At 36.3% G+C, this 15,107-nt stretch overlaps 1 protein-coding gene across 5 annotated transcripts in view; it reads right to left on the bottom strand.

The window, feature by feature from the left end:
• Nucleotides 1-15,107, bottom strand: part of qtc (GRIP domain-containing protein quick-to-court) — a 171,888-nt gene that overhangs the window by 10,716 nt on the left and 146,065 nt on the right. For all 5 annotated transcript variants that reach the window (XM_073970591.1, XM_073970590.1, XM_073970593.1 and 2 more), the window contains one exon: nucleotides 7,047-7,145. In XM_073970591.1, the coding sequence (XP_073826692.1) occupies nucleotides 7,047-7,145 (99 nt within the window). The remainder of the gene's footprint in view (nucleotides 1-7,046; nucleotides 7,146-15,107) is intronic.

Below are 15,107 nucleotides of genomic sequence, written 5' to 3'. Positions count from 1 at the left end.
GTGAACAGAAAGAAATAAAAGATTCGACACATTAACAAATCAAAAAGTTTGGAAAAAACTGATAAAAAACAATGACTTGAAATTCAAACAAATAAGGAGGAAGTCATTTTAAAAAGGCTTTTTAAAGAGAGCAGCAAAATCAAAAATTTTTCTTTTTTTGTTGAAGGGTAGGATATTTTGTGTTGCATTAAAAAGGCTAACTACTTTGAAAGAACATGCAAAAACGCTAAATGTATGAAATTGATTTAAAGTTAAAATTTAGATATTGTGTTTCAAAGAAAAATCTCAAACCATGCCCTCCTAAATATTTTGAGATGATTGTTAATTTATATTGAACTACTACTTTTAAAGTGTTTTCATAGGTTAGATTTATGTATGGAAACGCCTCCGGTTAACCCATCAACGCTACTAGGTTTCTCTGGGAACAAAAAAACATTTAAAAAGTATCATAAAAGTGATTTTTTGAAGAAATTAGTAAAAACAAAACAAAAACGGGTATAGTCGTCTGGGCCGACCATTTAAAACCCCACACCATTACATAGATATGTTTTAGCCAACTATTCTAAACAAAAATCAGTCATATGAGAACACAGTGACGTTTTCAATCCGGACCTAAGTTGTACCAATATAAAACGTTTCTGACTTGAAAGAAGTCGCTCAGTATCCGAAATTGAAGGAGGATGTTGGTTTATGACTATGTTGCATCTCTGGCTTCGGAGACCTCACTGAAGGAAAAGGTTTCATAACATAGATCTTCATTGAATAAATGGGAAAAGGTTTCATTGAATTATGAGTAATGAATTATTTCATTACTGGCATGAAAAATCTTCATTACTGAAATGAAACTTTTTCATTATTGCCATAAAAGTTCCTCACTACTGCTATGAAACGGTTTCATTAACTCTATTAAACCGTTGCATTACTTTAATGAAAATGTTCCATTGCATTGATGAAACACTTTTCTATATTAATGCAACATTTCATTGCATTAATGAAAAATAATCAGTGGACCCGCACATTGTTTAGGACTGTGTTGCATCTGATGTCATTTGTGGCTTCGGAGGAAAAAAGCTTCATAACATAAATGAAATCGTACGTTAGTTACACATCAATGAAATTTGTCATCGGCTTTGAACCCACGTTGATTTTCATTGAATAAATGAAAAAGTTTTATCAAAGTAAGATTAATGAATTATTCCATTAATGCCATGAAATTTGTCATCGATTTTGACTAAAGTGGATATTTATTGAATAAATAAAAAACTGTTTCATTGAGTTTCATTTAAATAAGAATAATGAATTATTTCATTACAGCCATGAAACTTTTTCATTAATGCAATGCGGTTACATTAACTATGAAACAGTTACACTACATTTATGAAAGCATTGCATTGTATTAATGAAAGTGTTCCATTGTATTAATGAAACATTTTATTATATTAATACAAACATTTCATAGCATTAATGAAAACTAATCAATGAAAACCGTCCATTGCTTAGGACTTTGGTTGCAACTGTAGGCGTTAATCATAAATGTAATGAAATTTGTTACTGGTTTTGAATCAACGAAAATCGTCATGGAAAAAAATAAAAAAAAGTTTCTTAATTGAAATTTTGCCTGTTAGGACCAAGATCATTTGATGTTAATTTTTATTACTTTTCTCTTTGGAGTTTGACCTTAATGATCGAAGATTTTTTTGCAAGTGAAAATTTTCATTGAGTTTCATTAATGTAAGATTAATCAATTATTCCATTATTGCCATGAAACTTTTTCATTAATGCAATGAATTTGTTTCACTATTGTAATAAAAACTCTTCATTAATGCAAAAAAGTTCTTAACTATTGCTATGAAACGGTTACATTAATTCTATGAAAAAGTTGCACTACATTAATGAAAGCATTTCATTGCGTTAATGAAAGATTTAATTATATGAACGCAACACTTCATATCATTAATAAAAAACAATCAATAAAACCCGTCAATTCATGCAACGAATCAATTTTCTCTCAATGCGCCAGCTGTTGACGGTGTTCAGAGAGTTCGCTATCGACAGACACGATAACACCATCAATCCCACACCAATGTTCCGACCACCTCAGCGTATACACGTTTGTACTTCATTTTTTTTTCTGTGTTGGGAGCAACATATCCCAGAATGCCCGCTTCGGATTCCTTTGGTCCCTACCGGGATGGAGGAAACCCCAGGACCATTATATATGTGCTCAGTTTGTCACATCCGCATCCACCACACTCAAAGTTCGGTGAGATGCAATAGCTACAGGCAACGTGAACGCAGCCCCCAGTGAGTTGTCATCGTCATCAGAATCATTGGTGCTCGCTTCCTTACGGTAGCGTAAAAACAAACCACACGTATTCTCTCTTCATTTCAGATTTGCCATTGCTTAGCAATGGGGAGAGTGCCTTACCACTACTAATACACCAACTGTTGTGAGCACCCCTGATCGGAATGCATTACATTCTCTCAGTCCCCAAACTGCAGCCGCACACGCAGCACTTAACACCAGCCGTAGTTGTTCCAATCCCTGAAAATGCATCCTTTTCACAATTTAATTCCAATGGACTCCGAGGTAAGATCGAGGAAATAGTGGATGTCATGAGTGGGAAGAGTGTCATGATCTAGGCGGTGGAGGAAACCAAACTCCGAGGTAAGATCGAGGAAGTGGTGGAGGAAACCAAACTCAACAACAACTAATGGTTACAACGTACTGAGGAAGCATCAAAATAGAAGTGGAGATGTGGGTTTAGGTTTCCTATTGCACTAGCATGTTCAACAAAGACCCATTTCGCTTGAGCCTGGCTTTAAGCACAGACACTTGGAATGTACGGGGGTATGAGTCAGGTATGGAACTGCCGAGGTAGAGTCCGCTTAGCACGCTGGTCTTGAGGGGCTTAAATGATTATCATGAGTTGTGGCATTCGGTGCTTAGAAACGACCTGACGTGCTGGCTGAGCAGTTCGATAGCTCTACCTCATGGATAGGCAATGATGATGCCTCTACCAGAATTAGCGGAGAGTGTCACAGTTCGCCAGATATTACCATCGTGTCATCTGGTCAGACAAATGACGTCACCTGGCAATCCATTCGTTTCTCTTGGACCAGAACATCTCCCCATAATTTTCTTCATCAGCAGACCGCCCGATTTTATCACCTCTGAACGCCGCGCTTTCGTCAATCGTGGGAAAGCTAATTGACCTAGTTTCAGAGAGTTCACTAATCAACACTTGAGAGATCTGCCCAACCCACCCGGTGTTCGGCTAGCAGAAAGGACGTTCCGATGCATCATCACAGCTACAACTGCTCGCCATATAACTACTGGTCGAATATCCGAAATGATGAGCTTCATCTTCCTAACTAGGGATAGGTAAGTCGACTTTCGGTTAATCGATTAATCAACTTTTTGCAGTCAAAAATCTAAAAACCGTAGTCGACTTTTGTCCGGAGGTAATATCGCATAATCGATTATCTTGTGATCGATTTTCGAGTTTGTCCGTCGATAGTTAAATTGGCGGTTTTACACTTTAGGCGGTTTTACAGTTTTAAAAAAAGTCGAAATTCGACGAATAGTCGACAATAATCGATTTTCTGAGGTTATGAAAAAATCGATAGTCGAGTTCTAACACAAAAAAAACATTTTTCCACAACATCCCATACGGGACAAGGGAGACTTCTCTCATATCAATGAGTGCACCCCGATTCATATTTAGCTCAATGATATGGGACCTACTGTTTATCGCCGAGTCCGAACGGCGTGTCTTAAGACACCACTTGTGGAGAAGTTTTTCAAGGCTGAAATACTCAGGAAATGCCGCCAACATTATTGAGGGGTATTTTGCCACCGTTGAAAATTTGTGATGTTGCCTGGCCGGGGAATCGAACCCACGACCTTTTGCGTGCAAGGCTGGCGTGCATACCATTGCACCACGGTGGCACGGTCGAGTTCTAAGACAACTGAAATAGTCGCAAGACCGAAAAATCGCATTTTTAGTTTTAGACCAAAATCGAAAAGTCGAAAAATCGATTATTGCTTTCCATTACCTATCCCTATTCCTAACCATAGTGAGCCCAGAGTCAGGGAGCTGATACTGGAAGTTCACAGGTTGGTCGGTGAGCATAAGCGGAACAAGTGAATAACTCATATGAAGAGTTGTAGCATTGGATTCGAAATAAGTAAATGGTGGGGTCGAAATAAGTAAATAGGACTCCAGTCAAGTTTGGCAACATTACGCTGACTGATCCGAAGAGGTGTGCAAGTTATTTCAGTCGACAGTTTGTCGAGCAACCCGGGAGTGACAGGGCGAAGAGAAGAGTACCACGTCGCATTAGATCTCTTCCTGACGAGGATGAACCGCCACAATTTGCCATGAATCATGTTGCGAGTGGGACCAGGAACGCTAAATCATCCATAGCGTTGGGCCCTAATGGAATCTCCATGGTAATGTTGAAGCAGCTGGATGAGCCGGAAGTGGAGTGTCTCATTAAAGATCTGAAGGCCTGGGTACATAAGCTGCCTCGCTTGCTTCATTTCTGACATAATAAATATAAAAGAAGAAGGCCGAGTAAATTTCGAATTAGCTTGCTCTTTTCTTTTTTGTTCATTTATCAGAAGCATGCAAGGCAAGCAGGCGAGACAGCTTATGTACCCAGACCTTCCAGCTATCGCTAGGTACATAAATTATTTTGAAGTCCGGAAAATGGACAGAGTGATACCGCTATTGGCAAGGATGCCAGCAAAGGTGAATCATACAGACCGATTTCACTTTTGTCGCCCATAGCAAAGACCCTTGAGGCTTTAGTCCTCCCCAGCGTTAGATATGGCTATCCAGTTGGCGATCATTAGCATGGGTTCCGTAAGCATCACATCACGACAACAGCACTCCATGTCCACACATATTAGTCAAGAACTCAACCAGAGTAAGCCGTGTCATAAGACAGCGTTAGTGGCGCCCGACCTTTCAAAATCGTTTGATACTTTGAAGCCCTACTTGCTTTTTGAGGACATCGAGCAGACAACCCTCCGGCCAAGTTTGAAACGTTTGAAAATCAAGTATGCATATGTGTGAACGCCAGTCGTATGTGGAATTCATGAAAATAAATCCAAGCCCCGTAGAGTGAAATAGAGAGTTGCCCAAAGTGGGATGGTATCTCCGGAACTGTATTCCGTATGCGGATGATGTGAAAAGGTGTAGTGGAGGATTTCTCCTTGATGGAAGCGAAGTCGGATTCGTCTATCAAGTTTGCAATAAGAACACCGAGTGAAACGGTCGGCAACTGAGAGTGCCACATCTCGTGATGAGCAATGAAATCGCCAAGGACAATTATATTATCCCCTTGAAACAGATGGATTTTGCTAGAGGGATAACTTGCCCCAGTACTGGTAACGGGAAGAATGTACATATTGATAATCACGAACTGAGATTCTCATGACTTTAAGGTACGGCTCGAAATGGGACGGAACAGTTAAAGGACTATCATTATTATAATGGCGAATTCACCATTAACCCACTTAGCGCCGAGAATTTTTTTTGCAAGAAAACTTAAAATTTTTTACAAAAATTATATTTTTGAGACATTTTAAGCATTTTTTAAAAAAAAAAAAAAATTCTCAAAAACTTATAGCTTTCCTGCAACCGGCCCTTCTTTTAAAAGTGTCAAAAATTTTAGAGGGTAATATAGGTGTATCCTTATATGCCAATCCGTTGATTTTCGATAGAGAAAATACTCTTACTATATTCCTATCAAATCCCTGACTTTATATGTTTCTAACATTTAGGATTAAACTTTTATCGCATATTTAAATTTTTCATCAAAAGTCGAATTTCACAAAAAAGTCGATTTTTTTGAATAGCTTGGGTTTTAGGCCAATTGCGTGGAAATGGATAGGTCAAATGAAGCTTTAAAAGCGCGAAATGACAGATTACAGACAATACTGTATCAAAATGCAAAAAACACCACAAAAATATTCGAAAAAAACCAGAGTTTTACGTCAATTTTTGCAACCATTTTTTGTGGCGTTTAAACGACCAGTGGCTTTATCTGGGTTAATATTATGTCTCAATCAATTATTTCTCAATTTTTAATTTAATACCAATCAATATAAAACGCTTTGTAATGGTGTGGGGCAAAGAAATTCTACAGAAATTCCCACTCTTTTTTTTTTTTTTTTTTGGGGTAAAACAAAATATGAAAATAAATCAAATTTTCTTAAATTTTATTTAATAGAAAAATAAAATAAAATTAATTAAATTAAACATAAACGAAAACATTATTAAATTTTGCTTTTGCCAATGTGTTTTTGAATTTCCACGAAAAGCAAATTAATAATTTTACAAATTTCCAAATTAAATCTAACAATTTAAATTTGCATTTAAACTGAATTAAAACAAAAATAGTCACTGTGACAATTTGAAAAAAATATACTGTGTATGAATGTGTGTGTTAGTGCAAAAGACAGTGATTTGTTGTTGTTCTTTGAAAAGAGAGAAACACAACTACATTTATTAACGCGCATACAAAAAGAGAGAAAAATGTCTATTTCCCAAACTGAAATGTAAGAAGCCAGACAAATACAATGAGATCGATCAACATGTAAATAGAACGAAAGACAGTGAGAGACAGAGTGAGAGAGAGAAAAACTAGAGCAAAATGATAAAGAACATTATAATTTTGATATGAATTTGTAATGACGAACAACAAGGAGAGAAAGAGATAGAGAGTGAGATCACAAAAACACTGTTAAACAGTGAGAGAGTGAAAATGAGTGTGGTTGTTGTGATAAAAAGAGTTTATCATTCTCTTTTGTTGTTGTTTCTTTAAAATGTTTTTGTCGTTATGATTATTATCTATGATATTTTGTTGTTGTTGTTAAGTTTCGTGTTTTCTTATGGTTTTTGTGATTGTTTTGTTAATGCTATTTTTATGGTTTCTTTTTTTTTTTGTCGTTTTCCTCAAGACACAACGCAAACAAAATGCAATATGCAAAATAATATCGAAAAGAATATGATAAAGATTTTGAAAAATCTTACACGTATGTTCTCCAATTCGTCCTGGGTGGATTGCAATTGATGCAGCAGCTCGTTAATAGACACTTTGTTTTGTGGTGCTCGATGTGCCAATTCGAGAGCCTGGAAATAAAAATAAAATTAAGGAGAATATTTAATAATATTTGATGAATTTTTTGAGGAACCAAAAGAGTCACAAACGTGAATTTTTAAACAATATTTTTCAAGGGACCAATCGACCAACAAGCGTGGATTTTTAAACAATATTTTTCAAGGGACCAATCGACCAACAAGCGTGGATTTTTAAACAATATTTTTCAAGGGACCAATCGACCAACAAGCGTGGATTTTTAAACAATATTTTTCAAGGGACCAATCGACCAACAAGCGTGGATTTTTAAACAATATTTTTCAAGGGACCAATCGACCAACAAGCGTGGATTTTTAAACAATATTTTTCAAGGGACCAATCGACCAACAAGCGTGGATTTTTAAACAATATTTTTCAAGGGACCAATCGACCAACAAGCGTGGATTTTTAAACAATATTTTTCAAGGGACCAATCGACCAACAAGCGTGGATTTTTAAACAATATTTTTCAAGGGACCAATCGACCAACAAGCGTGGATTTTTAAACAATATTTTTCAAGGGACCAATCGACCAACAAGCGTGGATTTTTAAACAATATTTTTCAAGGGACCAATCGACCAACAAGCGTGGATTTTTAAACAATATTTTTCAAGGGACCAATCGACCAACAAGCGTGGATTTTTAAACAATATTTTTCAAGGGACCAATCGACCAACAAGCGTGGATTTTTAAACAATATTTTTCAAGGGACCAATCGACCAACAAGCGTGGATTTTTAAACAATATTTTTCAAGGGACCAATCGACCAACAAGCGTGGATTTTTAAACAATATTTTTCAAGGGACCAATCGACCAACAAGCGTGGATTTTTAAACAATATTTTTCAAGGGACCAATCGACCAACAAGCGTGGATTTTTAAACAATATTTTTCAAGGGACCAATCGACCAACAAGCGTGGATTTTTAAACAATATTTTTCAAGGGACCAATCGACCAACAAGCGTGGATTTTTAAACAATATTTTTCAAGGGACCAATCGACCAACAAGCGTGGATTTTTAAACAATATTTTTCAAGGGACCAATCGACCAACAAGCGTGGATTTTTAAACAATATTTTTCAAGGGACCAATCGACCAACAAGCGTGGATTTTTAAACAATATTTTTCAAGGGACCAATCGACCAACAAGCGTGGATTTTTAAACAATATTTTTCAAGGGACCAATCGACCAACAAGCGTGGATTTTTAAACAATATTTTTCAAGGGACCAATCGACCAACAAGCGTGGATTTTTAAACAATATTTTTCAAGGGACCAATCGACCAACAAGCGTGGATTTTTAAACAATATTTTTCAAGGGACCAATCGACCAACAAGCGTGGATTTTTAAACAATATTTTTCAAGGGACCAATCGACCAACAAGCGTGGATTTTTAAACAATATTTTTCAAGGGACCAATCGACCAACAAGCGTGGATTTTTAAACAATATTTTTCAAGGGACCAATCGACCAACAAGCGTGGATTTTTAAACAATATTTTTCAAGGGACCAATCGACCAACAAGCGTGGATTTTTAAACAATATTTTTCAAGGGACCAATCGACCAACAAGCGTGGATTTTTAAACAATATTTTTCAAGGGACCAATCGACCAACAAGCGTGGATTTTTAAACAATATTTTTCAAGGGACCAATCGACCAACAAGCGTGGATTTTTAAACAATATTTTTCAAGGGACCAATCGACCAACAAGCGTGGATTTTTAAACAATATTTTTCAAGGGACCAATCGACCAACAAGCGTGGATTTTTAAACAATATTTTTCAAGGGACCAATCGACCAACAAGCGTGGATTTTTAAACAATATTTTTCAAGGGACCAATCGACCAACAAGCGTGGATTTTTAAACAATATTTTTCAAGGGACCAATCGACCAACAAGCGTGGATTTTTAAACAATATTTTTCAAGGGACCAATCGACCAACAAGCGTGGATTTTTAAACAATATTTTTCAAGGGACCAATCGACCAACAAGCGTGGATTTTTAAACAATATTTTTCAAGGGACCAATCGACCAACAAGCGTGGATTTTTAAACAATATTTTTCAAGGGACCAATCGACCAACAAGCGTGGATTTTTAAACAATATTTTTCAAGGGACCAATCGACCAACAAGCGTGGATTTTTAAACAATATTTTTCAAGGGACCAATCGACCAACAAGCGTGGATTTTTAAACAATATTTTTCAAGGGACCAATCGACCAACAAGCGTGGATTTTTAAACAATATTTTTCAAGGGACCAATCGACCAACAAGCGTGGATTTTTAAACAATATTTTTCAAGGGACCAATCGACCAACAAGCGTGGATTTTTAAACAATATTTTTCAAGGGACCAATCGACCAACAAGCGTGGATTTTTAAACAATATTTTTCAAGGGACCAATCGACCAACAAGCGTGGATTTTTAAACAATATTTTTCAAGGGACCAATCGACCAACAAGCGTGGATTTTTAAACAATATTTTTCAAGGGACCAATCGACCAACAAGCGTGGATTTTTAAACAATATTTTTCAAGGGACCAATCGACCAACAAGCGTGGATTTTTAAACAATATTTTTCAAGGGACCAATCGACCAACAAGCGTGGATTTTTAAACAATATTTTTCAAGGGACCAATCGACCAACAAGCGTGGATTTTTAAACAATATTTTTCAAGGGACCAATCGACCAACAAGCGTGGATTTTTAAACAATATTTTTCAAGGGACCAATCGACCAACAAGCGTGGATTTTTAAACAATATTTTTCAAGGGACCAATCGACCAACAAGCGTGGATTTTTAAACAATATTTTTCAAGGGACCAATCGACCAACAAGCGTGGATTTTTAAACAATATTTTTCAAGGGACCAATCGACCAACAAGCGTGGATTTTTAAACAATATTTTTCAAGGGACCAATCGACCAACAAGCGTGGATTTTTAAACAATATTTTTCAAGGGACCAATCGACCAACAAGCGTGGATTTTTAAACAATATTTTTCAAGGGACCAATCGACCAACAAGCGTGGATTTTTAAACAATATTTTTCAAGGGACCAATCGACCAACAAGCGTGGATTTTTAAACAATATTTTTCAAGGGACCAATCGACCAACAAGCGTGGATTTTTAAACAATATTTTTCAAGGGACCAATCGACCAACAAGCGTGGATTTTTAAACAATATTTTTCAAGGGACCAATCGACCAACAAGCGTGGATTTTTAAACAATATTTTTCAAGGGACCAATCGACCAACAAGCGTGGATTTTTAAACAATATTTTTCAAGGGACCAATCGACCAACAAGCGTGGATTTTTAAACAATATTTTTCAAGGGACCAATCGACCAACAAGCGTGGATTTTTAAACAATATTTTTCAAGGGACCAATCGACCAACAAGCGTGGATTTTTAAACAATATTTTTCAAGGGACCAATCGACCAACAAGCGTGGATTTTTAAACAATATTTTTCAAGGGACCAATCGACCAACAAGCGTGGATTTTTAAACAATATTTTTCAAGGGACCAATCGACCAACAAGCGTGGATTTTTAAACAATATTTTTCAAGGGACCAATCGACCAACAAGCGTGGATTTTTAAACAATATTTTTCAAGGGACCAATCGACCAACAAGCGTGGATTTTTAAACAATATTTTTCAAGGGACCAATCGACCAACAAGCGTGGATTTTTAAACAATATTTTTCAAGGGACCAATCGACCAACAAGCGTGGATTTTTAAACAATATTTTTCAAGGGACCAATCGACCAACAAGCGTGGATTTTTAAACAATATTTTTCAAGGGACCAATCGACCAACAAGCGTGGATTTTTAAACAATATTTTTCAAGGGACCAATCGACCAACAAGCGTGGATTTTTAAACAATATTTTTCAAGGGACCAATCGACCAACAAGCGTGGATTTTTAAACAATATTTTTCAAGGGACCAATCGACCAACAAGCGTGGATTTTTAAACAATATTTTTCAAGGGACCAATCGACCAACAAGCGTGGATTTTTAAACAATATTTTTCAAGGGACCAATCGACCAACAAGCGTGGATTTTTAAACAATATTTTTCAAGGGACCAATCGACCAACAAGCGTGGATTTTTAAACAATATTTTTCAAGGGACCAATCGACCAACAAGCGTGGATTTTTAAACAATATTTTTCAAGGGACCAATCGACCAACAAGCGTGGATTTTTAAACAATATTTTTCAAGGGACCAATCGACCAACAAGCGTGGATTTTTAAACAATATTTTTCAAGGGACCAATCGACCAACAAGCGTGGATTTTTAAACAATATTTTTCAAGGGACCAATCGACCAACAAGCGTGGATTTTTAAACAATATTTTTCAAGGGACCAATCGACCAACAAGCGTGGATTTTTAAACAATATTTTTCAAGGGACCAATCGACCAACAAGCGTGGATTTTTAAACAATATTTTTCAAGGGACCAATCGACCAACAAGCGTGGATTTTTAAACAATATTTTTCAAGGGACCAATCGACCAACAAGCGTGGATTTTTAAACAATATTTTTCAAGGGACCAATCGACCAACAAGCGTGGATTTTTAAACAATATTTTTCAAGGGACCAATCGACCAACAAGCGTGGATTTTTAAACAATATTTTTCAAGGGACCAATCGACCAACAAGCGTGGATTTTTAAACAATATTTTTCAAGGGACCAATCGACCAACAAGCGTGGATTTTTAAACAATATTTTTCAAGGGACCAATCGACCAACAAGCGTGGATTTTTAAACAATATTTTTCAAGGGACCAATCGACCAACAAGCGTGGATTTTTAAACAATATTTTTCAAGGGACCAATCGACCAACAAGCGTGGATTTTTAAACAATATTTTTCAAGGGACCAATCGACCAACAAGCGTGGATTTTTAAACAATATTTTTCAAGGGACCAATCGACCAACAAGCGTGGATTTTTAAACAATATTTTTCAAGGGACCAATCGACCAACAAGCGTGGATTTTTAAACAATATTTTTCAAGGGACCAATCGACCAACAAGCGTGGATTTTTAAACAATATTTTTCAAGGGACCAATCGACCAACAAGCGTGGATTTTTAAACAATATTTTTCAAGGGACCAATCGACCAACAAGCGTGGATTTTTAAACAATATTTTTCAAGGGACCAATCGACCAACAAGCGTGGATTTTTAAACAATATTTTTCAAGGGACCAATCGACCAACAAGCGTGGATTTTTAAACAATATTTTTCAAGGGACCAATCGACCAACAAGCGTGGATTTTTAAACAATATTTTTCAAGGGACCAATCGACCAACAAGCGTGGATTTTTAAACAATATTTTTCAAGGGACCAATCGACCAACAAGCGTGGATTTTTAAACAATATTTTTCAAGGGACCAATCGACCAACAAGCGTGGATTTTTAAACAATATTTTTCAAGGGACCAATCGACCAACAAGCGTGGATTTTTAAACAATATTTTTCAAGGGACCAATCGACCAACAAGCGTGGATTTTTAAACAATATTTTTCAAGGGACCAATCGACCAACAAGCGTGGATTTTTAAACAATATTTTTCAAGGGACCAATCGACCAACAAGCGTGGATTTTTAAACAATATTTTTCAAGGGACCAATCGACCAACAAGCGTGGATTTTTAAACAATATTTTTCAAGGGACCAATCGACCAACAAGCGTGGATTTTTAAACAATATTTTTCAAGGGACCAATCGACCAACAAGCGTGGATTTTTAAACAATATTTTTCAAGGGACCAATCGACCAACAAGCGTGGATTTTTAAACAATATTTTTCAAGGGACCAATCGACCAACAAGCGTGGATTTTTAAACAATATTTTTCAAGGGACCAATCGACCAACAAGCGTGGATTTTTAAACAATATTTTTCAAGGGACCAATCGACCAACAAGCGTGGATTTTTAAACAATATTTTTCAAGGGACCAATCGACCAACAAGCGTGGATTTTTAAACAATATTTTTCAAGGGACCAATCGACCAACAAGCGTGGATTTTTAAACAATATTTTTCAAGGGACCAATCGACCAACAAGCGTGGATTTTTAAACAATATTTTTCAAGGGACCAATCGACCAACAAGCGTGGATTTTTAAACAATATTTTTCAAGGGACCAATCGACCAACAAGCGTGGATTTTTAAACAATATTTTTCAAGGGACCAATCGACCAACAAGCGTGGATTTTTAAACAATATTTTTCAAGGGACCAATCGACCAACAAGCGTGGATTTTTAAACAATATTTTTCAAGGGACCAATCGACCAACAAGCGTGGATTTTTAAACAATATTTTTCAAGGGACCAATCGACCAACAAGCGTGGATTTTTAAACAATATTTTTCAAGGGACCAATCGACCAACAAGCGTGGATTTTTAACATCGACAATTCAAGGGACCAATCGACCAACAAGCGTGGATTTTTAAACAATATTTTTCAAGGGACCAATCGACCAACAAGCGTGGATTTTTAAACAATATTTTTCAAGGGACCAATCGACCAACAAGCGTGGATTTTTAAACAATATTTTTCAAGGGACCAATCGACCAACAAGCGTGGATTTTTAAACAATATTTTTCAAGGGACCAATCGACCAACAAGCGTGGATTTTTAAACAATATTTTTCAAGGGACCAATCGACCAACAAGCGTGGATTTTTAAACAATATTTTTCAAGGGACCAATCGACCAACAAGCGTGGATTTTTAAACAATATTTTTCAAGGGACCAATCGACCAACAAGCGTGGATTTTTAAACAATATTTTTCAAGGGACCAATCGACCAACAAGCGTGGATTTTTAAACAATATTTTTCAAGGGACCAATCGACCAACAAGCGTGGATTTTTAAACAATATTTTTCAAGGGACCAATCGACCAACAAGCGTGGATTTTTAAACAATATTTTTCAAGGGACCAATCGACCAACAAGCGTGGATTTTTAAAGAATATTTTTCAAGGGACCAAACGACCAATAAGCGTGGATTTTTAAAGAATATTTTTCAAGGGACCAAACGACCAATAAGCGTGGATTTTTAAAGAATATTTTTCAAGGGACCAAACGACCAATAAGCGTGGATTTTTAAAGAATATTTTTCAAGGGACCAAACGACCAATAAGCGTGGATTTTTAAAGAATATTTTTCAAGGGACCAAACGACCAATAAGCGTGGATTTTTAAAGAATATTTTTCAAGGGACCAAACGACCAATAAGCGTGGATTTTTAAAGAATATTTTTCAAGGGACCAAACGACCAATAAGCGTGGATTTTTAAAGAATATTTTTCAAGGGACCAAACGGACCAATAAGCGTGGATTTTTAAAGAATATTTTTCAAGGGACCAAACGACCAATAAGCGTGGATTTTTAAAGAATATTTTTCAAGGGACCAAACGACCAATAAGCGTGGATTTTTAAAGAATATTTTTCAAGGGACCAAACGACCAATAAGCGTGGATTTTTAAAGAATATTTTTCAAGGGACCAAACGACCAATAAGCGTGGATTTTTAAAGAATATTTTTCAAGGGACCAAACGACCAATAAGCGTGGATTTTTAAAGAATATTTTTCAAGGGACCAAACGACCAATAAGCGTGGATTTTTAAAGAATATTTTTCAAGGGACCAAACGACCAATAAGCGTGGATTTTTAAAGAATATTTTTCAAGGGACCAAACGACCAATAAGCGTGGATTTTTAAAGAATATTTTTCAAGGGACCAAACGACCAATAAGCGTGGATTTTTAAAGAATATTTTTCAAGGGACCAAACGACCAATAAGCGTGGATTTTTAAAGAATATTTTTCAAGGGACCAAACGACCAATAAGCGTGGATTTTTAAAGAATATTTTTCAAGGGACCAAACGACCAATAAGCGTGGATTTTTAAAGAATATTTTTCAAGGGACCAA

This window comes from Musca autumnalis, unplaced genomic scaffold, assembly GCF_047663935.1.
Source record: "Musca autumnalis isolate F117 unplaced genomic scaffold, ASM4766393v1 scaffold_2, whole genome shotgun sequence".
Lineage (NCBI taxonomy): Eukaryota > Metazoa > Arthropoda > Insecta > Diptera > Muscidae > Musca > Musca autumnalis.
The sequence above is the reverse complement of the archived record's forward strand: the minus strand, read 5'-3'. Positions and strand labels throughout refer to the sequence as shown.